Source organism: Aquarana catesbeiana, linkage group LG13 (assembly GCF_042186555.1).
Source record: "Aquarana catesbeiana isolate 2022-GZ linkage group LG13, ASM4218655v1, whole genome shotgun sequence".
NCBI lineage: Eukaryota > Metazoa > Chordata > Amphibia > Anura > Ranidae > Aquarana > Aquarana catesbeiana.
Genome location: NC_133336.1, coordinates 9,192,797 through 9,217,205, shown reverse-complemented (window position 1 = coordinate 9,217,205; position 24,409 = coordinate 9,192,797). Strand labels below are relative to the sequence as shown.

General features: G+C 43.5%; 1 protein-coding gene across 1 annotated transcript in view; it reads right to left on the bottom strand.

The window, feature by feature from the left end:
- Positions 1-7,344, bottom strand: part of LOC141117583 (NACHT, LRR and PYD domains-containing protein 12-like) — a 183,029-nt gene extending 175,685 nt beyond the window's left edge. The window contains exons 1-2 of the mRNA XM_073610496.1: positions 7,325-7,344; positions 5,231-5,370 (exon numbers count right to left, since the gene is read on the bottom strand). Of these exons, the coding sequence (XP_073466597.1) occupies positions 5,231-5,370; positions 7,325-7,344 (160 nt within the window). The remainder of the gene's footprint in view (positions 1-5,230; positions 5,371-7,324) is intronic.
- Between the last annotated feature and the right edge of the window lie 17,065 nt (positions 7,345-24,409).

Here is a 24,409-nt window from a genome sequence, read left to right as displayed (position 1 = left end):
AGGTTCCTCTCACAAATGTACGCCTCACCAATGGCACGCCTTGTCACCCCAAACTTTATTTCAGACACCATCCCCTTAGCGAAAGGAATGAGACAGGGATGCCCCCTATCCCCGTTGTTATTCAACATTGCGATTGAACCCTTATCTAGAATCCTCAATTCAACCGAAGGGGTTAGTGGCATCACCTTGGGAAACCAAATACTCCGCTCTGCACTATTTGCGGACGATATTTTATTGTTCTCTACTGACCCTGTATCAGACTTTGACAGACTTAAACAAATATTTACGACCTTCCGACTCTGCTCTGGTTTTTGTATAAACTTTGATAAAAGTGAAATCCTAACACTACACCCTCGACTATCCACTAAATGGACACATTTATCCCCACTGACCATTGCACCTCAACATATAACTTATTTAGGAATACATATAGGCCGAGACCCATCTTCCTTATATATACTCAACTATCCTCCCTTGGTGGCCAAAATTGCTCGGGAATTGGAGGCTTGCGGTGCCCTTCCCCTCTCGCTTTTTGGGAGAGCCCATCTTTTTAAAATGGTATAATTTGCACGCCTACTGTATCCCATGCAAACCATACCTCTTTTATTGAGGCATTCAGATGTGCAAAAACTTCAGAAGGCTGTAACAGCTTTCCTATGGTCTAGCAAAAAAACACGCATCGCACTTCAAAAACTATGTCTCCCGAAGAGCGAGGGCGGGGCTCCCCAACATTCGTTTTTATAATTTAGCCTGCTTACTTAGACAGGGCCTAGACTGGTTAACAGGAGGGTCCAAATATTCCAACTTTGCCCTAGAGGACTCTATGGCTTCACCATACGACCTTGCAGGCATCCTCCACTCCAACCCTAACAACCTGCCGCATCACCTCAAAACCAGCATACTATTCAGGGACACCGTCATCGCCTGGAGGGAGGTCAGAAAACTACTCGGACTGCCCTCTAACATCTCGAAACATCTCAAAATACAAGGCAACCCTATGTTCTTACCTTCCACTTTGCATAAAGCCTCTACCCAATGGCAATCCAGAGGACTCGTAAAGATAACTTCGTTATACCAAAATAATACAAGTAAGCTCAAACCATACCAAAACCTGATGCGGGAATTCTCCCTGCCACCAACTCACAGCTTCTTCCATTACCAACTCACAAATTATCTGAGATCCTGCTGTGGTCCTGAGACTGATCCTTTTAAACCATCTTTTATTGATAACTTACTGCAAAGCAAAGAATACTCTATCTCCAACATCTATTCCCACCTCATTCAACACCAGTCATGTAAGTACCGCCTCATGCCTTTTCAAAAATGGTCTCATATACTGGGAGATGAGGACCTACCCGACAAAATCCTTGAGGGATATAGGCTCACCCGGAAACTTACGATCTCTGAAACATGGCGTGAAACTCAATTTAAGATTATCCACAGAGCATACTTCCCATTTCGTTTCAACAAAGAAGACCCGTCTCAAGCTCTATGTCCATGGTGTTTACTACCACGTCCTACGCTGCTCCATAGGCTTTGGGAGTGCTCTGCTATTAACAGCTACTGGAACGATGTGATAGCCTACATTAATAAAATCTGCAATATCAGATTACGTAGTGACTGCCTACTATGCCTGTTTAGCATCACACCTTCAGCATCCTCCTCGTCCGCACTGGACTTTCCAAACATACTGCACTGGGCCCATATCTGCCTTTTGTAGCCCGCAGGACTATTATGTCCCACTGGATAACGACAGCTCCGCCCAGTCTGCCTGCGGTTATAAAAGCCTTGACTTCATTATTTTATCTAGAAAGATTGGACCTCATCAAGTCAAATCTCCGCTTTACCCCACGATTTTTCAAACGCTGGAGAAGGTTTCTGGAAGCCACATTTCCTCACCAGACCATCCAAGACATAATGCACCCATTTAGATATACAGAATGGTACCTGACGAGAGACATCACTAACTCACTCGGCAAACTCAAAATTCCTCCAGCCTCTGATCCTTCTTCATTTAAACCACCATAAGCGGCCTACAATCACTTGAAGCTCCTTGGCATCCATCAACTTCAGCTATTACACTCTGGGACTATATTCACCCAAACAAAATGTATTAACCAGATCATATTTGTAGGTTATCTAGGTAGATATGTTCATAAGTCGCCTCCATTCCCTAAAGGTACAAAAATGTAGGATAAACCCTTTTTGGCAACTTCTTGCCCAATGTTAGTGACAAGCTGGCAAATGTGAATTGCTTACCTCCCTCTCCCTCCCCTCTCCCCTCCCTCTCCCCAGTGCTCCTTATAACTATGTTTATGTTTAGATAGAACGTACATTCTGTATAAAGAATAATTATGTATATTCATGCCTTACAATTGTTCTGTACAATGTCTTCTATGAATATATTTTGAAAAAATCAATAAATATTTTTCAAAAAAAAAAGAAGCAAAATTCAGCAGGAGCTCCAGAGTATACAAGAGAAAAGAGGAGCCCTTAAGTGTAGCAATATGGTTACATTTATTGAAGGTACATTTATATGGTTGATGATTAAAAGAGGCACATCTAAGTATGCCGGCATCCGGAGTAAAGTTGACCATCCCCCGCACTGCTGGCTCTCACCGCTGTCAGTCTGCGATCGTGACCAGGAAGATTACCCTGCAGTAGAGCAATTTGAAAGCGAGGCTTGAACCGCTCATGGTGCACAGCGTGGAAGAGATTACATTGATGCTGGTGCGGGGGATGGTCTATGTGGACAGCTTTACCCTGGATGCCGGCATCAACCATGTGAGTTGCTAAATGTTGTACCTTCATTAAATGTAACCATGTTGCTACACTTAGAGGCACCTTTCTTCTCTTTTATACTCAGTTGTGACATGATGCTACTTGTATATCAAGATATCACTTGTATATCAAGACATCTTTTCTAATGCTAATCCACTAGTAATAAAAACTGTATTTGAAATGTATTTTTGCTTTTCTTAATTGTGCTCTAATGCCAGTCCAAGCGAGAGTCTATGCCACGGGGTAAAGACAAGGACTTCTGCCCTCTATGTGAAAACAACCCCCTGCACAGTCATAGCTACTTCTCTCCAATCAGCAGTGAGTGTGATCTCCCTGATTGGATAGAAGTAGTTGTGACTGTGTAGGGGGCGGGATAGACCATTGAAGATAGACCTTGCACTCAGCAAAGCTCATTCTCCCTGCTGATTGGAAAGCTCTAGTTCTGACTCAGCAGGTGGCATGCCGTACTTCTGCAAAGAGACCACTGCTTCCGCACAGAGAGCAAGGATCCTTCTCTGGCAGGGGACAGACTTTCAACTTTCTAAAAAAAAACAACTGTTATGCCTCGTACACACGATCGGACTTTCCACCAACAAAACCATGGATTTTTGTTCGAAGATTGTTGGCTCAAACTTGTCTTGCATACACATGGTCACACAAATGTTGGCAACAATTGCGAACGCGAGAATGCGGTGATGTAGAAGACGTACGACAAGCCGAGAAAAATAGCCAGTGCGGCTCCTTCTGCTTGATTCCAAGCATGCGTGAACTTTTGTGTGATGGACTTGTGTACACACGATCGGACTTTCCAACAACAACGTTTTGTTGGTGGAAAATTTGAGAACCTGCTCTCAAACATTTGTTGGTGGAAAGTCCGACAGCAAATGTTCGATGGAGCATACACACGGTCGGACTTTCCGACAACAAGCTCACATCCAACATTTCCCGTTGGAAAGTCCAACCGTGTGTACACGGCATAAGACTTTGGAAATCCTTTCTTTTGACGCACCTCTAATGATTTTAGCTAATTTTAATTGAACATTCAATTGGGCTTTAAAGTCCAATGATGACTTTGATACCGGCTCTTCGTTCCTGCCGAGGCCAATTTTCAGCTTTCAGCGCTGTCACACTTTGAATGACAATTGCGCGGTCATGCTACACTGTACCCAAGCAATTTTTTTATCCTTTTGTTCACACAAATAGAGATTTCTTTTGGTGGTATTTAATCCCCACTGGGGTTTTTAATTTTTTGCTAAAACAATTTAAAATAGACCGAAAATTTTGAAAAAAAAACATGTTTTTCTTTGTTTCTGTTATAAAATTTTGCAAATAAATAATTGTTCTTCATAAATTTAGCCCAAAATGTATTCTGCTACATTTCTTTGGTGAAAGGAAACCAAATCAGTGTATATTATTTAGTCTGTAGGAAAGTTATAGAGTCCACACACTATGAGATATATATCTGAAAATCGATTAATCCTGATGTACTGACGGCCAATCTCATTTCTTGAGGCCCAAAAATGCCAGGACAGTACAAATAGCCCCCAAATCACCTCTTTTTGAAAAGTAGACAGTCCAAGGTATTTAGTAAGAGGCATGAAGAGTTTTATAAAGTTGTTTTTTGTCATAATTTTTTGGAAAATTAAGAAATTAAAAAAATATTTTTCACAATTTATTATTATTTTTTTACATACTGCCACCAGTGCAGTACGGTGTCATCATATAACTGGTGTGGCAGTGATCAGGGACACTGACTGGTGACAGTATGAAAAAAAAGCATTATATATTTTTATTTTTTAAATTTTTTATTACATTTTGAATGATTTTTTTAACACATGACCAGAGCAATATAATGTTATTGTAATAACATTGTACTACTCTAGGGAAGTGATGCATTGCATTGCTATAAGCCAGGGGTGTCCAAACTTTTTCCGAAGAGGGCCAGATTTGATGAAGTGAACATGCGTGAGGGCCGACCATTTTGCCTGACATTCCTTGAACCACTAAAATTTGGTCTAAGTGTGTTCATCCAAGCACTAATACACTGCTCAACAAGAAATTTCTTGTGTTTGTGGCTGTGTGTGGTGAAGAGATGAGCTTGGGTGTGCTATCTGTATTTACCGTATTTATCAGCGTATAACACGCACCTTCACTTTAAGAGAAAAGTTTCAGGAAAGAACTTAAATTAAAAAAAAAGAACTGTGAAGCAAAATAAGGGTCAGTGCCCTTCTGCAGCCTCACCATTGCCATGAATGCAGGCCCCCCATTGCCATTACTGCAGCCCCCCCCCATTGCCATGAATGCAGACTCACCATTGGGATGAATGCAGACTCACCATTGCCATGAATGCAGACTCACCATTGCCATGAATGCAGCCTCTCCATTGCTATGAATGCAGCCCCCCTTTGGAATGAATGTAAACTCACAATTGCCCTGAATGCAGCCTCACCATTGCCAACAGTACAGCCTGATCGATGCCCATCTGCAGCCTCGGAGGGGACAGGGAGGGGACGGGATGAGCTCCAACAGATTACATACAGGAGAATCTCCAGTTTTCTCTGTGGCCTTTTAAATACAAAGTCCCGCCTCCTATGATAGACAGAACATTCGTCCAATGGCAGCCCAGGAGATGGGACTTCCTATTAGAGGCTGCAGAGTAAACAGGAAATTCTCCTGTATGCAATCTGTCGGCACTTGTCCCTCCCCCTCCCTGTCCCCTCAGAGGCACCGATAAATACAGTATATATCTTTTGTGGCCCCAGCAGCACTCAGGGATTCATTGGGGCCACAAAAATATATACAGCGGGGATGGAAAATATTTAGACCCCCTTACATTTTTTACTCTTTGTTATATTGCATCCATTTGCTAAAATCATTTAAGTTCATTTTTTTCCTCATTAATGTACACACAGCGCCCCATATTGTACACACAGCACCCCATATTGACAGAAAAATACAGAATTGTTGACATTTTTGTAGATTTAATAAAAAAGAAAAACTGAAATATCACATGGTCCTAAGTATTCAGACGCTTTGCTGTGACACTCATATATTTAACTCAGGTGCTGTCCATTTCTTCTGATCATCCTTGAGATGGTTCTACACCTTCATTTGAGTCCAGCTGTGTTTGATTATACTGATTGGACTTGATTAGGAAAGCCACACACCTGTCTATATAAGACCTTGCAGCTCACAGTGCATGTCAGAGCAAATGAGAATCATGAGGTCAAAGGAACTGCCTAAAGAGCTCAGAGACAGAATTGTGGCAAGGCACAGATCTGGCCAAGGTTACAAAAAAAAATTCTGCTGCACTTAAGGTTGCTAAGAGCACAGTGGCCTCCATAATCCTTGTCACGGAACGCCCCACACTCCGCTTGAGTGCTTCCGTCATATACCGCTTCCTAAGTCCTGGAACACGGGTCCAATGGATCTGGCCATAGGAACCCCAAGAACTAGACATCACCTCTGACGAAACGGCGTAGGGAGGAGCGACGTGCTGACGTCACCACGATCCTCGCTGATCCCTGAAGACACGGGCAGCAGTGTGCAGCCGGCTGGCAATTGATTATGCGATTTTGATTTCTGCTATAATGTGAGTGTGATTCTTTTAACTTTTTTTAAATAAAGTGTTTAAACTTGTTACGCTATGGGAGCCTTTGTTACTTATTTTTACATGACTACCGAGTGACCATTCGCCACACAGAGGATTCCCATCCTAGAAGTTTATGAGTGTCACCTTCTTGGTCTGTACCCGAGGCTGGGGTTACACAGCCATATGCCTGCTTGATCTCCTGAAAAGAGATCTTAGGAGTCGGTAAGGGGACATCTTAAATACATGTGCTCATCTAGGAGGCACAAATCAGATTGACTACAGTGCCCCTCCCTTGTTGGTAGGCGGTGCACTGAAGTAAATCTGAAGAAGAAGATGTTACCTTCGAAACAGATCAGCCAGCAGCAGTTTGCACGTCCTCTTCCTAGGATCTGGAGACTGCTATCAGTGGATGGACTGTCACAAGTCAAAGACTGTTTTAAGTGTGCAGGGATCATTTCTCCTACTTTTCTTCCAGTGGCAGGAATGGCCTTCAGGGAGGACCCGGAGTCAGGGGCGGAGTCGGGGTGGAGCTTATGGCGCGAGGAGGAGGAATCCTCCGGCTTGCTCTGAATACTGGGGCCCTGCTCTCCTCCTCGTTGTGACGTCACTAGTTGTTAGACGCCAGGCGGGCCATGTCTAGCAACCAGTTGTTTCGGCAGTGAGCCAGGCAGCGTCTAGGGGTGAAATAAAGCGGGTCTCGGCCAGAACTAGTACAGCGGGCAGTGAGGGACAGCGGTGGTGCAGCGTCATTTTTTAGGGGGCATCAGATCGGCCAAGGGGGCAATTCTGGGACATTGTCCCGGAATGAAGGTACCCGGGACGTGGGACAGAGCTCCCACAACGGGACTTGGGAGGTATGCATAAGTAGAAACACATCCCCCAATAATTTTCTAGGAGACAAAGGTGTAGTAATGAGCATAATAAGCTATTAGGTGAAAGACCCTGGCTTACCAGATCTCATTAATCAGCATTCCTTTCACATACATCTGCCCACTGAGTCCCAAGCTGGCAGAGACCATCATGGCCTCCTTAATAATGTCCTTTTGCATTACATAACAGAATATCTTCCTAGATGCTTGTAGCTCCCTCAAATGGCAGGGCCCATAGTCAGTAGGCAAGAGGCTAACATTCAGTCCCCTCCAAAAACCTCTGTCCCGGGTGAGTCTGTCACACCATCCCTTCCCCCCTGTGAGAACTGAGATCTGCCTAGTTTATGCAGGCAGAGCTCCATTCTGTGTGTTTTACTGATGATTGGTGGATGCCGGAGGACATCCAGTGCCGGCACCCACAGATTGGCTACTGCTGTGATTAATCACAGCAGAAGTGGCCCGCTGGCAGCATACATCCCCCCCTGTAGGCGTAAGTGCAGAATCACGTATATATCCACATGATAGAGTACAGGAGGGCCGCCCTGTAGCAGTATATCTTCTATGGGGTGGTCTGGAAGTGGTTACACTGAGTAGGTTATTTTACAAGGTAAGGGTATACAATCACTTTAAGCCTAACTATAGCATAAAATACAATTGAATATATATGTAAGTTAGGTTATATAGCTTTACTTCTCCATAAAGATGATAGAAATACAAGGTAACAATTGCTGCTTACCAATAGAGGCCTGCAGAGGAGGAATAGGCCTAGTCCTGGAGACAGATCTTATCCATGCCATATTTTATTTGTGATCGTTCCTCTGGAGCAGAAATCAGTTCATTACATCCACCGAGACGTATGACCAAATCTTCCCTTTTAATTAGCCTGCAATAATAATATATTTCAATAAATGTGTATAGAATTATGAGAAACAATCTGTCACCAGGAAAAGAGCAATGCTGTTATTCTCTAAGACCACCTTTACACTTTGGGGAAAAAAAGGGTATAAATACCACAGCACTGACAGGCCTAGATCAATACAATAAAGTGCAAATTCTGTGCATGAAAAATTAAGTGAAAAACACATCCAATAATACAAAAATTATGAAGCATGTAGCCAGTGAAAACCTGAAAATAACGTGCAAATAATCATAAATGGTCTAGTTGGAAAGTTCCTTTCACAGATTCCTTCCGCAAGTGCTACTGTGCAATCAGGGGAGGGCTGGCAGCCTTAGGCCTGGGGGGCAAGTCCAGTCAAGTGGCCAATAGAAACAGTGGTGGCAAAGTGATGGATCAGCTGAGGACCTGACCAACTCCGCAACCAGTGAAGAACTACAAGTCCCAGCATTAACCCCTGAGATCTAAGGATATGTCCCCTTAGATCCCATGGGTTCATGCTGTACCCTGTAGTCCTTCACTAATTGGGGGGTGACACATCCTCAGCTATAAGGGGTTTAAGCTGGGACAGTGGGACCTGTAGTCATTCACTAGTGGGGGGGAAGCATAGAGAACACAGGAGCCGCTGCCTGTCCCACAGCTCTCCACCGTCACTCGCTGCCTGACCCGCCACCAAGATGGGGTAAGTGCCAGACAGCGGGCAAGGTGGGGTGCTGGTTAAATGCTGACGGGGGGGTAACATTGGATGCATTTGATGGGCACAGTGGCTGCATTTAATGGCAGAGTGAGGCTGCAATTGATAGGGGTTTTTTAATTTGCACCCCCCCAAAAAAAAAAACATTTTGAGCAGCAGCCACCACTGACAGAGAGCAGCATCGCTCAAAATTGTCCACACAGATAGACCACTCCTCAAGAAAATTGTGCTTGATTCCTTTATCAACATAGTAAAGCCTTGTACACACCAGCAGACCAGTGTGAGCCCACATCATAGTACATAGGAGCAGGTACTGCACTGGCTGCTGAAAGAAACTTCCTTATCTGCAGAGGGAGGGGGGAGAGGAATTTAGGAGAGAGGGGAGAGAAGGGGGAGAGGCCAGCCACAGATCACTGGCTCGATTATCAGCTTCCAGAGCGTCCCATACAGATCACCGACGGATCTCAGTTTGAACGTTCCTGCCCACAAATCCTATTCACAGAAGCAGCACACAGGCTGCCCGGAGTGTGGGCGGGCACAGTGAGAGAGGGGGCTGGAGGAGGCAGAGCAGATCCGCCCTCTTCCGTTCGGCTGTGCTCTGAAGGGACACAGACTGTCAGCTCAGAAGCAGGGAACAGCACTGTGACAGGACAGATGTCCGCTCACAGCACAAACGTTCCTGCAGCTTCTGGGCTGTTATCCAGCCCTGCCAACCTCCCTCCGCAGTCACCCGAGCAGTAACACTCGGCCAACTGCACATGCTCAGTTCCCAGCTGGCAGCATATTGGCCTTTTTACGGGGAATCAGAGCAGCCTGAGGGAAAATTGCATCCCTGCCCCCGGCCCAGCCCGCCCCTGTGTGCAATGAAATGGTGTAAACTGATATTCAGCATGTGGCCACAGCATTTGCACTTTATTGTATTCATCTAGGCCTGTCAGCGCTGTGGTATTTATACCCTTTTTTGTCATGTACAGCAGCGGCATGCCTAATCACTAATTAGCACCTTTTCACGGGGGTTTTCATTTTTTACACCTTTAGCCCGGGTTCACACCTATGCGAATTAGATGTGCATTTCCCCGCATCTAATTCGCATAGCAGGAGAATGTGACTGGCTCCCTATGGAGCCAGTTCACATATCTCCAGGGCGGCTGCGGAGCGCACTGCACAAAAACTCTGTGCGTCTTTGGCTCCGTTTCAGGGCCAAATTAAGGCATCATTCATTAAGGCATAAGGCATGATTCGTCCCTGAAACGGGGAACAGGGACACACAGCGCTCCTGTGCGATCCACAGCCCATTATAGTGTGAACCCGGGCTTACACTTTGTACAACATGTGATGTGGGCACTATTGGGTGCATTGCCATTTATTTTTAATGGCGCCCCAAAACACATACAGAGGGGAAAAAAGCACCCGACCCTCAACACTGCAATGCATGCTGTAAGGAACAGAAACACTGAGCTGGAAATAGACAAGTCAGGTGTGGTTTTGTTGTCCATAGACACGTGTAGCACACCCTCTTAGGAGCTGCTGAGATAAGGTCCCCCACTACTATACAGAGCGCATGCGCAAAGCTGCTGAGCAGTCATGAATGCTTAGAGCTCCGCTGTCACCGGGACAAAAACGGCCTTTTATTGACAAGTCATGGTCGAATACCACAACTATACGGTAACCCACCTACTATTAAGACTACAGGGCACAAATATATACAATGTTTAACTACTTGACGACTGCCTCACGCCGATTTACGTCGGCAAGGTGGCACGGACAGGCAAAATCACGTACATATACGTGATTTGCCTTCCGCGGGTGGGGGGTCCGATCGGACTCCCCCCGGTGCCCGAGGCGGTCATCTTTTGTCCCACGGCGATCAGAGATGAGGGGGAGGCCATCCGTTCGTGGCCCCCCCTCGCGATCGCCGCCGGCCAATCACATCATTCCTTTGCTGCTGTATGCTAAACAGCAGCAAAGGAAATGATGTCATCTCTCCTTGGCTCGGTAATTTCCGTTCCGGCGCCGAGGGGAGAAGACAGGTATGTGAGTGCACAACACTACACACACACAGTAGAACATGCCAGGCACACAAAACACCCCGATCCCCCCCCCATTCCCCCCCGATCCCCCCCGATCCCCCCCCAATCACCCCCCCCTGTCACAAACTGACACCAAGCAGTTTTTTTGTTTTTTTTTTTTTTTTTTTTTTTTTTTTTTTTTTTCTGATTACTGCATTGGTGTCAGTTTGTGACAGTTACAGTGTTGGGACAGTTAGTATTACCCCCCTGTTGGTCTAGGATACCCCCCCAACCCCCCTAATAAAGTTTTAACCCCTTGATCACCCCCTGTCACCAGTGTCACTAAGCGATCATTTTTCTGATCGCTGTATTAGTGTCGCTGGTGATGCTAGTTAGTGAGGTAAATATTTAGGTTCGCCGTCAGCGTTTTATAGCGACAGGGACCCCCATATACTACCGAATAAATGTTTTAACCCCTTGATGGCCCCCTATTTAACCCTTTCACCACTGATCACCGTATAACCGTTACGGGTGACGCTGGTTAGTTTGTTTATTTTTTATAGTGTCAGGGCACCCGCCGTTTATTACCGAATAAAGGTTTAGCCCCCTGATCGCCCGGCGGTGATATGCGTCGCCCCAGGCAGCGTCAGATTAGCGCCAGTACCGCTAACACCCACGCACGCAGCATACGCCTCCCTTAGTGGTATAGTATCTGATCGGATCAATATCTGATCCGATCAGATCTATACTAGCGTCCCCAGCAGTTTAGGGTTCCCAAAAATGCAGTGTAAGCAGGATCAGCCCAGATACCCGCTAGCACCTGCGTTTTGCCCCTCCGCCCGGCCCAGCCCAGCCCACCCAAGTGCAGTATCGATCGATCACTGACACTTACAAAACACTAAATGCATAACTGCAGCGTTCGCAGAGTCAGGCCTGATCCCTGCGATCGCTAACAGTTTTTTTGGTAGTATTTTGGTGAACTGGCAAGCACCAGCCCCAAGCAGCGTCAGATTAGTGCCAGTACTGCTAACACCCACGCACGCACCGTACACCTCCCTTAGTGGTATAGTATCTGAACGGATCAGTTTTTTTGGTAGCTTTTTATTGAACTGGCAAGCGCCAGCGACCTAGTACACCCTGGTCGTAGTCAAACCAGCGCTGCAGTAACACTTGGTGACGTGGCGAGTCCCATAAGTGCAGTTCAAGCTGGTGAGGTGGCAAGCACAAGTAGTGTCCCGCTGCCACCAAGAAGACAAACACAGGCCCGTCGTGCCCATAGTGCCCTTCCTGCTGCATTCGCCAATCCTAATTGGGAACCCACCGCTTCTGCAGCGCCCGTACTTCCCCCATTCACATCCTCAACCAAATGCAGTCGGCTGCATGAGAGGCATTTTCTTTATGTCCTCCCGAGTACCCCTACCCAACGAACCCCCCCAAAAAAGATGTTGTGTCTGCAGCAAGCGCGGATATAGACGTGACACCCGCTATTATTGTCCCTCCTGTCCTGACAATCCTGGTCTTTGCATTGGTGAATGTTTTGAACGCTACCATTCATTAGTTGAGTATTAGCGTAGGGTACAGCATTGCACAGGTTAGACACACTTTCACAGGGTCTCCCAAGATGCCATCGCATTTTGAGAGACCCGAACCTGGAACCGGTTACCGTTATAAAAGTTAGTTACAAAAAAAAGTGTAAAAAAAAATATATATAATATAAAAAAAATAGTTGTCGTTTTATTGTTATCTCTCTCTCTATTCTCTCTCTCTTGTTCTGCTCTTTTTCACTGTATTCTATTCTGCAATGTTTTATTGTTATTATCTTTTATCATGTTTGCTTTTCAGGTATGCAATTTTTTATACTTTACCGTTTACTGTGCTTTATTGTTAACCATTTTTTTGTCTTCAGGCACGCCATTCACGACTTTGAATGGTTATACCAGAATGATGCCTGCAGGTTTAGGTATCATCTTGGTATTATTCTTTTCAGCCAGCGGTCGGCTTTCATGTAAAAGCAATCCTAGTGGCTAATTAGCCTCTAGACTGCTTTTACAAGCCGTGGGAGGGAATGCCCCCCCCACCGTCTTCCGTGTTTTTCTCTGGCTCTCCTGTCTCAACAGGGAACCTGAGAATGCAGCCGGTGATTCAGCCAGCTGACCATAGAGCTGATCAGAGACCAGAGTGGCTCCAAACATCTCTTTGGCCTAAGAAACCGGAAGCTACGAGCATTTTATGACTTAGATTTCGCCGGATGTAAATAGCGCCATTGGGAAATTGGGGAAGCATTTTATCACACCGATCTTGGTGTCATCAGATGCTTTGAGGGCAGAGGAGAGATCTAGGGTCTAATAGACCCCAATTTTTTCAAAAAAGAGTACCTGTCACTACCTATTGCTATCATAGGGGATATTTACATTCCCCGAGATAACAATAAAAATGAAAGGAACAGTTTAAAAATGAGATAAAAAAGCAAAAAAATAATAAAGAAAAAAAAAAAAAAAAAGCACCCCTGTCGCCCCCTGCTCTCGCGCTAAGGCGAACGCAAGCGGCGGTCTGTCGTCAAACGTAAACAGCAATTGCACCATGCATGTGAGGTATCGCCGCGAAGGTCAGATCGAGGGCAGTAATTTTTGCAGTAGACCTCCTCTGTAAATCTAAAGTGGTAACCTGTAAAGGCTTTTAAAGGCTTTTAAAAATGTATTTATTTTGTTGCCACTGCACGTTTGTGTGCAATTTTAAAGCATGTCATGTTTGGTATCCATGTACTCGGCCTAAGATCATCTTTTTTATTTCATCAAACATTTGGGCAATATAGTGTGTTTTAGTGCATTAAAATTTAAAAAAGTGTGTTTTTTCCCAAAAAAATGCGTTTGAAAAATCGCTGCGCAAATACTGTGTGAAAAAATGAAACACCCACCATTTTAATCTGTAGGGCATTTGCTTTAAAAAATATATAATGTTTGGGGGTTCAAAGTAATTTTTTTGCAAAAAAAAATAACTTTTTCATGTAAACAATGAGTGTCAGAAAGGGCTTTGTCTTCAAGTGGTTAGAAGAGTTGGTGATGTGTGACATAAGCTTCTAAATGTTGTGCATAAAATGCCAGGACAGTTCAAAACCCCCCCAAATGACCCCATTTTGGAAAGTAGACACCCCAAGCTATTTGCTGAGAGGCATGTCGAGTCCATGGAATATTTTATATTGCGACACAAGTTGCGGGAAAGAGACAAATTTTTTTTTTTTTTTTTTTTTTGCACAAAGTTGTCACTAAATGATATATTGCTCAAACATGCCATGGGAATATGTGAAATTACACCCCAAAATACATTCTGCTGCTTCTCCTGAGTACGGGGATACCACATGTGTGAGACTTTTTGGGAGCCTAGCCGCGTACGGGACCCCGAAAACCAAGCACCGCCTTCAGGCTTTCTAAGGGCGTGAATTTTTTGATTTCACTCTTCACTGCCTATCACAGTTTCGGAGGCCATGGAAAGCCCAGGTGGCACAAAACCCCCCCAAATGACCCCATTTTGGAAAGTAGACACCCAAAGCTATTTGCTGAGAGGTATAGTGAGTATTTTGCAGACCTCACTTTTTGTCACAAAGTTTTGAAAATTGAAAAAAGAAAAAAAAAAAAGTTTTTTCTTGTCTTTCTTCATTTTCAAAAACAAATGAGAGCTGCAAAATACTCACCATGCCTCTCATCAAATAGCTTGGAGTGTCTACTTTCCAAAATGGGGTCATTTGGGGGGGTTTTGTGCCACCTGGGCATTCCATGGCCTCCGAAACTGTGATAGGCAGTGAAGAGTGAAATCAAAAATTTTCACCCTTGGAAATCCTGAAGGCGGTGCTTGGTTTTCGGGGCCCCGTACGCGGCTAGGCTCCCAAAAAGTCCCACACATGTGGTATCTCCATACTCAGGAGAAGCAGCTAAATGTATTTTGGGGTGCAATTCCACATATGCCCATGGCCTGTGTGAGCAATATATCATTTAGTGACAACTTTGTGCAAAAAAAAAAAAAAGTGTCACTTTCCCGCAACTTGTGTCAAAATATAAAATATTCCATGGACTCAATATGCCTCTCAGCAAATAGCTTGGGGTGTCTACTTTCCAAAATGGGGTCATTTGAGGGGGTTTTGTGCCACCTGGGCATTCCATGGCCTCCGAAACTGTGATAGGCAGTGAAGAGTGAAATCAAAAATTTACACCCTTAGAAATCCTGAAGGCGGTGATTGGTTTTCGGGGCCCCGTACGCGGCTAAGCTCCCAAAAAGTCCCACACATGTGGTATCCCCATACTCAGGAGAAGCAGCTGAATGTATTTTGGGGTGCAATTCCACATAGGCCCATGGCCTGTGTGAGCAATATATCATTTAGTGACAACTTTTTGTAAATATTTTTTTTTTTTTTTTTTTGTCATTATTCAATCACTTGGGACAAAAAAAATAAATATTCAATGGGTTCAACATGCCTCTCAGCAATTTCCTTGGGGTGTCTACTTTCCAAAATGGGGTCATTTGGGGGGGTTTGTACTGCCCTGCCATTTTAGCACCTCAAGAAATTACATAGGCAGTCATAAACTAAAAGCTGTGTAAATTACAGAAAATGTACCCTAGTTTGTAGACGCTATAACTTTTGCGCAAACCAATAAATATATGCTTATTGACATTTTTTTTACCAAAGACATGTGGCCGAATACATTTTGGCCTAAATGTATGACTAAAATTTAGTTTATTGGATTTTTTTTATAACAAAAAGTAGAAAATATCATTTTTTTTCAAAATTTTCGGTCTTTTTTCCGTTTATAGTGCAAAAAATAAAAACTGCAGAGGTGATCAAATACCATCAAAAGAAAGCTCTATTTGTGGGAAGAAAAGGACGCAAATTTCGTTTGGGTACAGCATTGCATGACCGCGCAATTAGCAGTTAAAGCGACGCAGTGCCAAATTGGAAAAAGACCCTTGGTCCTTAGGCAGCATAATAGTCCTGGGCTCAAGTGGTTAAAGGGAAAAAGACAAAACTGAAGCAACCAGCAGGCAAAGAAAGGCTGACAAGAAATGCTCCTAACATGACGGCAGCGCAATCTTCCCGCTCTGCATTACCTCAGAGACAGACTTGCTGACTCTGACCTTGAATATGGATTAACACCAATAACACTACAGAATATCCCTAATAATTTGTATATTCTTAGTCAGTTTGAACGTGTTTTACAAAAAGCCCTCCAAAATACCTCAGACACAATAACAGAAAAACTGACAAGGGAAATTCATGAGGTAGGGCGCCGCTTAATCTTAGAACACAAAATGAAGGATATAAATTATATCACTAATACTCATACAGACGAGTTGGAAGCCTTGAGAGAAGAAAATTTTTCTCTTCACACACGTTTGGAAGATTTTGAAAACAGAGCCAGTAGATCCAACTTGCGACTCCGTGGTATACCTGAAACTATAATAGATCTTCAATCAACCATTACAGCGCTTTTTCAGGAGTTAGCCCCATCAATCCCCATTGAATGATTGGAGATGGACAGAATTCATAGAACTCTGGCCCCTAAAAAAGAAGATGGTCCCCCCAGGGACATTGTAATAAAATTACACTATTTCAGAACAAAGGAACAACTGATGGAAGTGGCACGTAATAAAGATACATTAACCTTTCAAGGCCATCGCTACCAAGTATTCCAAGATCTCTCACAACAGACTCTCTTCAGAAGAAAAGCGATGAAACCTCACCTACAGATCCTCCAATACCACCACATCACCTATCGTTGGAGTTTTCCATTCACCCTACGATTCACCCATAAAGATACAACATATACCTGCAAGAAGTTGGACGACCTACTGACTGCGATTCAGGAGCTTCGTTTGTCAATTCCAGATAATTCAACAGAAGGCTCCAAACGCAGAACATCATCTAACTCACCCAAGGCTCAGCAAGACAACCCAACTCAACTAGCCCAACTCAACTAGCCCACTCCAGTACCAGCAAAAGGAGTCGTTTTGCATCACCACCTCCTAATTCTGCAGAACAAATGGACTGAAATCCACTATGGTTCTTTTATTAAATTGAAACCTTTTACCTATTGTTACTATATTAATGGTAACCAATTTCAGGTAAATTCAGAGTAAGGATCAAATAATCCTTCCTCTGTCATTATCTTTATTCTTATAATATCATTTATGCAGAAGTTAATCAATCTTTTGTAAAATTAGTTTAGCTAGTACACTGCCCTTTTTTATAAGTGCATGAAGTAATGCAAAGTTGCAGAAACACACTTCTATTACATTATCCTAATAATAACTATTATATTATTAGTGACTTATATTATTTTATTATTGTTTGTATAACCTTCGAGAAGGCTGCCTTTGTCCCGAAGACAACCCACTGCGCCTCTCAATAGATCCTCGAGTAGCCGGATTTACTGACTGGACACTCTTTGGACCACTTGTACCCACCGGTTGGTGATATTTCACCACCCCTTGGATACTAGCTCCATATAGGAGCTACTTTCCTCTTTATTTAAAAACAACTTCTCATCTACAGCTCTAAAACCAGGAATTTTACTTATTCTACTTTTCCTATTTAATCCCTTTTATTCTTTTTTTTTCCATCCTTTCCTGCCCCTCCCCCCTTTTTTTATTGTTTTTTTCTTTCTCACCTCCAGAGCATAACCTTCTTTCTCATTACCACAATAAGACATTTTTATAATCCCTAATACCTTCTTTAAAAAATGTCTTTAAATGTACTAACACTTAATGTCCAGGGTCTCAACTCACCACCAAAACGAACAAAAGCCTTTCATTCTTTTTCATCACTTTCTGCACATGTAATATGTCTGCAGGAAACACACTTCTCAACACAGTCTTCCCCTAAATTTATAAGTCGCCAATACCCACAAGTCTATATGGCCTCTGCCTTTACAAAACAAAGAGGAGAACTGACCGCATTTTATAACACAACCCCCTTGACTTTACATAAGGAAATAAAAGATCCTGAGGATCGCTATATAATACTTACAGGCCTTCTGTTAGATAATGAAATAACTATAATTTCTTACTATTCTCCCAACAGAAATCCTCTTTCTTTCCTCTCACACTTGTTCTCAGTAGTTGAATCTCATAAAAAGGGTACCCTCATAATGTGTGGAGACTCAAATCAAGTTATATACCCAATTTTAGACAAGTCCCCTACACCACTACAACCTCAACACCTTAATTTCAGACAGCACCTCTTATTGACTCTTGGCGTGAGCAAAACCCTAAAAGAAAACAATATACATACTATTCCCATCCCCACAAAATGTTTTTTCGTTTTGACCACCAATTCGTCCACATTGGCACTTTACCACAAATACATAATTCCTTAATCATCCCATGTGCATGGTCAGACCACAATGCGGTCATGACGTCCTTCTCATCCTTGATCCCAAGGCCTAACCATAGATCCTAGACTATAAATGACAATTTATTAGTTGACCCAACATACCGCCTAAAAATAGAAAAAGCCATACAAGATTACATCGCTAACAATTTACCAACAGATACTAATCCACTGAATTTATGGGAAGCTCTCAAACCTTCCATTAGAGGAGTCTGTATCAGCCAGACATCTTACCGATGTAAATTGAAACAGCAAATGCAAAACAAATTAGAGGATGCTTTTAACTCAAAGATTTGTACCAAAATACACAAACATTCGACTCAACAAAATTAGACCCACTGTTATCGTCTATTCTTCTCCCAACCCTCTCTGTTACCCAACAAGAAACTTTAGATAAACAGATCACTAATATGGAAGTCATATCTGCAATAAAATCCCTAAAATTGCATAAACGCCCAGGCCCTGATGGATACTCACCCACATTTTATAAACACTTTACTACACTACTAGCCCCACTTATGACTAACGCATTTAATTCTCTTTTAGAAGGATATTCCTTTAACACAGAATCCCTACTAGCTTCAATATCCATGATTCCAAAACCGCATACAGATGACACATCATGGTCCAATTATAGGCCAATCTCAATTCATAATATAGACATAAAAATATTAGCAAAGATCCTATCTAATAGACCTAATCCAATTATTGGTACCCTAATTCATATAGACAAAACGGGTTTCATACCTACCAGACAAACAGGTGATAACATACGTTGTGCTACCCTACTGGCTCATATTGCCAGGTCTTGCAAAATCCCTGCCTGTTTCCTCTCTATCGATATACAAAAGGCTTTTGACACTCTGTCATGGTCTTATCTTAAAGCCATTCTTCATAAATGGGGATTTGGTGAGCGGTTCCAGGGATGGATTTCCTCTCTTTATCAAAATCCAAAAGCTTATATCTCCTATTCAGGTTACCGCTCGGACCCCTTTAATATTGAAAGGGGAACCAGGCAGGGATGTCCATTATCCCCTCTTCTATTCTCCTTTGCTATTGAGCCCCTAGCTCAACTTATTAGATCCAATATAAATATAAAAGGACTTGAATTAGGTGGTCACCAGCATAAGTTATGTTTATTTGCCGATGACGTCTTAGTATTTCTTACTTCGCCCCTACTATCAGCTCCAAACCTCATTGAAATACTTACAAAATTTGGTAAAATATCTGGCCTTAGGATAAATCACCAAAAATCAAAATCCCTAAATATATCGTTATCACCTGATTTACAGAAACAGTTACAAGACTCCCTTCCATTTACATGGTCAACAACACATATACCATATTTAGGCATGTCACTAATGGCTAATCCAGCTGACTTATACTCTGCAAATTATCCACCCATGCTAACTCAATTAACAACCTTAATGAGAAAATGGTCTTCTTTACCGTTAGCATGGATGGGTAGAATCACAGTAGTAAAAATTTCAATATTGCCTAAAATCTTATACTTGTTCCGTGTACTTGCTATAAACGTTCCTGCTTATTTTTTCGGAATGCTGCAACCTAAATCAGCCCAATTTATTTGGGGTAAACTTAAACCCTGATTACCACAAAATACCCTACATATGCCCCGAACCTGTGGAGGTTTGAGCGTTCCAAATTTCTCAAAATACTATTATGCTTCTCAATTAGCACAAATAATTAAATACCATGTTTACAAAAGAAATTCCTCTTTGGGTAACTATAGAATCGTTGGAATGCGACCCACTTTCCATATCAAATCTATTATGGCTTTCACCACCCCAACGTCGTTCAATAACAAATCTAGTCACAAAACATAGCCTCTCAATTTGGGATAGACTTAAATTCCATTTTGGTCTCCAATCTCCACTAAACCCTCTCCTCTCCTTTCTAAACAACCCCTCCTTCTACCCAGCTTGGACTTTACCTTCCTCCTTTAAAGCTTGGATAAATGTGGATCTTACACGAGTTCATCACTTCTACGACTCTGATAAACTTATTTCATTCCCTACAATAAGCAAGTCACACAACATACCTAGTAATGAAACATTTAGATTCTTACAAATTAAAAACTTTTTATCCCAAAACATCCCCACAAACTTGACAACTCCAGAATATACTACATTTGAACGATCATGTATGTCAGATCCACACAGACGAGGACTTATCTCTGACTTATATGCTCAACTACTTTCACAAACAACCTCCTCTCCCCCGTCTTATACTTCCAAATGGGAAGCTGATTTAAACCTTCCTCCAGACTCACTGGATTGGTCACAAATCTGGCAAACTACAAAATCAGCCACACCCAACATAGTAGCCCTTGAAACAAATTATAAAGTTCTTACCAGGTGGTACTTAGTGCCAGCACGAATATCAAAATTCCTTCCCCAATACCCCCCTCATTGTTTTCGTGGATGCAGCGATATAGGTACACATCTGCATTTTTGGTGGACTTGTCCAATAGTCCAAACATATTGGACAAAAATATTTCATATTCTCTCTACAATGTTTGAAACCACTTTACAACCTGATCCATTGGTAGCCCTCCTAAATAATAAACCACTAAGCGTAACTCAACGCCAATTTAAACTCTTACTATATGTCACAACAGCTGCAAAACAATCTATAGCAAAAGCCTGGAAAACCAATAAGCTTTGTGAAATATCAGTAAAACAACGTGTAACTCAAGCTATGATCCATGCTAAAATGGAGGCAGCCATACTTGATAAACTGGCCAAATTTGAATCTCTTTGGCTTCCATGGATAACACACATACTACCACAGGATTTAAACTATTCACTTCTTTTACTCTAATGAGATCTACCACCTTTACAGACTCTATTATTATATGTTCCCATATATATTTAACCATTTGTTTCTCTCTGGAGACCCCTAATTCCCTCCAAAATCCTTTCAGATGCCACCACATATTCCCACTTATTAGATTTTATTTTTAGTGATGTATAATAATAAAATATGTCATTACCTATTTATATTGAATTACTATATGGTTAGACAAACTATGTCTTTTTCAGATACAAACAAACTATACCTTTGACGGGGGTGCTTTGGAGAGGCGCCCATTCATCCGGGATATGCCAGGCCAAATAGCCGGACCTTGGCCCTGGTTGTTTGGGTGTCTCTCTAGGTCATCTCAATAATACCCGATTTATCTAACATAGTTGTATTTCTTTCTCGTACATCACGGGACACAGAGCCTCAGTAATTACTGATGGGTTATATAGGGTATCACTAGGTGATTGGACACTGGTCACACCCTAAACAGGAAGTTCAACCCCCTATATAATTCCTCCCCTTACAGGGCTACCTCAGTTTTTCAGCCAGTGTCTTAGGTGTTGGACGTGTAAAGATGTTCTGTGCTGAGCTCCAAAGGGAATATCCTATATCCTATACTGGGGCAAGCCAGGCGAACTGGATCCATTTCAAAGTGTCCTTTCTAGGCTGAATTGGATGGTACCCGGGTCTCGTGTCCGAAGAAACAAGGTTTTACCTGTAACGCTTCCTCTTTTTAGAGAGCTGGACCCCGCATTTCAGAATTTGGTTTTTCTAGCCTTATTTCTGGACGGGTGCTTTACAGGCCCAGAACTGTGCATTCCCCTATCTGTAGGGGGCCCCTGTCTCTGAAGGTTTTTCCAAACGGAGCCCACTGTGAGAGGTGAAGATTGGGTCTGTATAACAGAACCCTGCGGCTGGATAAGGTAAGGGAGATTCCACTGAATTTTTTAATTCTAGTAGGTTTCTCTTTTAAAGTAAATGCATGCTATGCCTATTGTCGCCATGCTTGATTGTCTGTCTCGATGTTCACGCTGCACAAGCTCCTCCAGCCGAGCTCCAGGTAGGATGGGATGGGGGACTCTCCTCTGGGATATTCCCCCCAAAATAGGGGGGCCGCAGGTGGTCTGTGAGGCGGTAGTATACCGCACTATCACCGCTGCCGCCGCCGCCATTGCCATGTGCAGGCCCCATCACTGCCGGCCTCTCTCCTTCCTCCTTCACCCCCAGCCTTTCCTCCACGCTTGTCCCAGAGGGTCGGCACACGCGGGAAGCGTACGTTTTTTTAAAAAACAAAGGGGTGGCGGTAGAGGGGGGGGTTTAGCATCAGCGCGGAGTCCAGCATGCTTAGACACCCACATTGCCGGCTGCAAGGCTATAGGAGGCACACTTTACAGGTGCACACAGCCTATGGAGGGACACAGAGCTAACGGTCGCATGTAAGGTGGGACACAGGCATTCTCCTAGGCAGCATTTACTAAGGAAACACTAGACTGGGCATTGGTAGCAGGGCTGTTGCTGGACTACATCGCTCAGCAGTGATTCATTTTTTTGTGATACCTCCACCTTGTTGCTTTGCACTATGGGTAGAAGAGGTTCAAATACCCCAAGAACCAGAGGCTCTAGGGGATCTCCTTCACGTGAGGACCCCCTTTCTGCAGCACCTTCCCCCCTGAAGGGCCAGGAATGGCTAGCCAGGGAGAGCCGTTGGGGTCAGGGGCTACACCTGCTTCTGGCACTTCAGCCCCTGTATACATTACGCAGGAAGTTTTTTCCTCAACCATTAATGGTCTAGAAGAAAGATTAATGACCGTAATTGCATCTTCACTCAGTGGAAGAAAACGTACTAGGTCTTCCTCTGTTACCCAGCACCCTCAGGCAGAGGGGCTCTGGGATAAGGGAAAAGAATCCCTTTCAGAGCATCGGGATGGGACGGATGATTCCTCTTCTGAAGAATCAAGTGGAGAAGGGCCCTCTTCGGCTTCTCAGAATGAGAAGGTCTTAGTACAGATCCTTGCTGGATTGGTCCGCTCCACATTTAAGTTGCCCGTATCTGAATCAGTTAAAGAACCCTCTTCTTCTTTGGGGTCACTGAAGCCGCCTCAAACAGCACATGCTTTTCCTGTTCATAATTTACTTGAAAAGCTCATTTATTCTGAGTGGGATCACCCAGATAAACATTTTTTTCCGCCAAAAAAGTTTTCAACACTTTATCCTATCGAAGAAAAGTTTATTAAAATGTGAGGGATACCGGACGTTGATGCCGCCATTTCCTCCGTAAATAAAAGTCTGACTTTTCCTGTAGACAATGCTCAGATGCTCAGGGATCCTGTGGATAAAAAAGATGGAGTCCCTGTTGAAAGATGTTTTCTCCTTAGCAGCTTCTGTAGCTCAACCTGCAGTGGCAGCGATCGGAGTCTGTCAATACTTAAGAGACCATGTTAAGCAGGTCATCAAAGTTCTACCTGAACAGCAGGCCCAGGGGTTAGCTAACCTTCCAGCGGCCTTATGTTTTGCTGTTGACGCCATCAGAGATTCTATCATGCAAACCTCTCGTCTTTCACTTGGGTTGGTGCATATGCGTAGAATCTTGTGGTTGAAAAATTGGTCATCTGAAGCACCATGTAAGGAACTTCTGGCTGGATTTCCATTTCGTGGTGCAAAGTTGTTCGGAGAAGACTTGGATAATTATATCTAAAGGATCTCTAGTGGGAAGAGCTCTCTCTTACCTGTTAAAAAGAGGAGTAAGCGTCCCTCTTTCAAACGGACTCTTTCCCCAGTGCCAGGGGCATCAGCCTCCAGCCAGTCACGATGGCCTCCTCCGTCTGGGTCAAGGAACAAGAGTCAACCCTAGGGACAAAAGAAGTCCTGGGGGAAGAAGCCTGCTAGACAGGACTCTAAGGCCTCTTTATGAAGGGGCGCCCCCGCTCGCTCGAGTGGGGGGGAGACTGCTACAGTTCTCAAAGCTCTGGCAGGAGGACTTCCAGGACAGATGGGTAATCTCCATGGTAACCTTAGGTTACAAACTGGAGTTCCAAGAATTTCCCTCTCGTCATTTCCTCAGATCAAATGTCCCCAGGGATCCAGAGAAAAAGCAGTCACTCCTTCTAGCGTTAGAGTGGCTTTTGCCGCAAGAAGTCATCATGGTGGTTCCCACGAAGGATGAAGGATTGGGATTTTATTCCAACCTCTTTACGGTCCAAAAGCCAAATGGGGATGTCAGACCCATTCTGGATCTAAGGGATCTGAATCGATTCCTAAGGATTCGGTCCTTTCGCATGGAATCAATTCGGACAGTAGTCTACATCCTGTAGGGAGGAGAATTTCTGGCATCGATAGACATCAGAGATGCATATCTGCATGTGCCCATT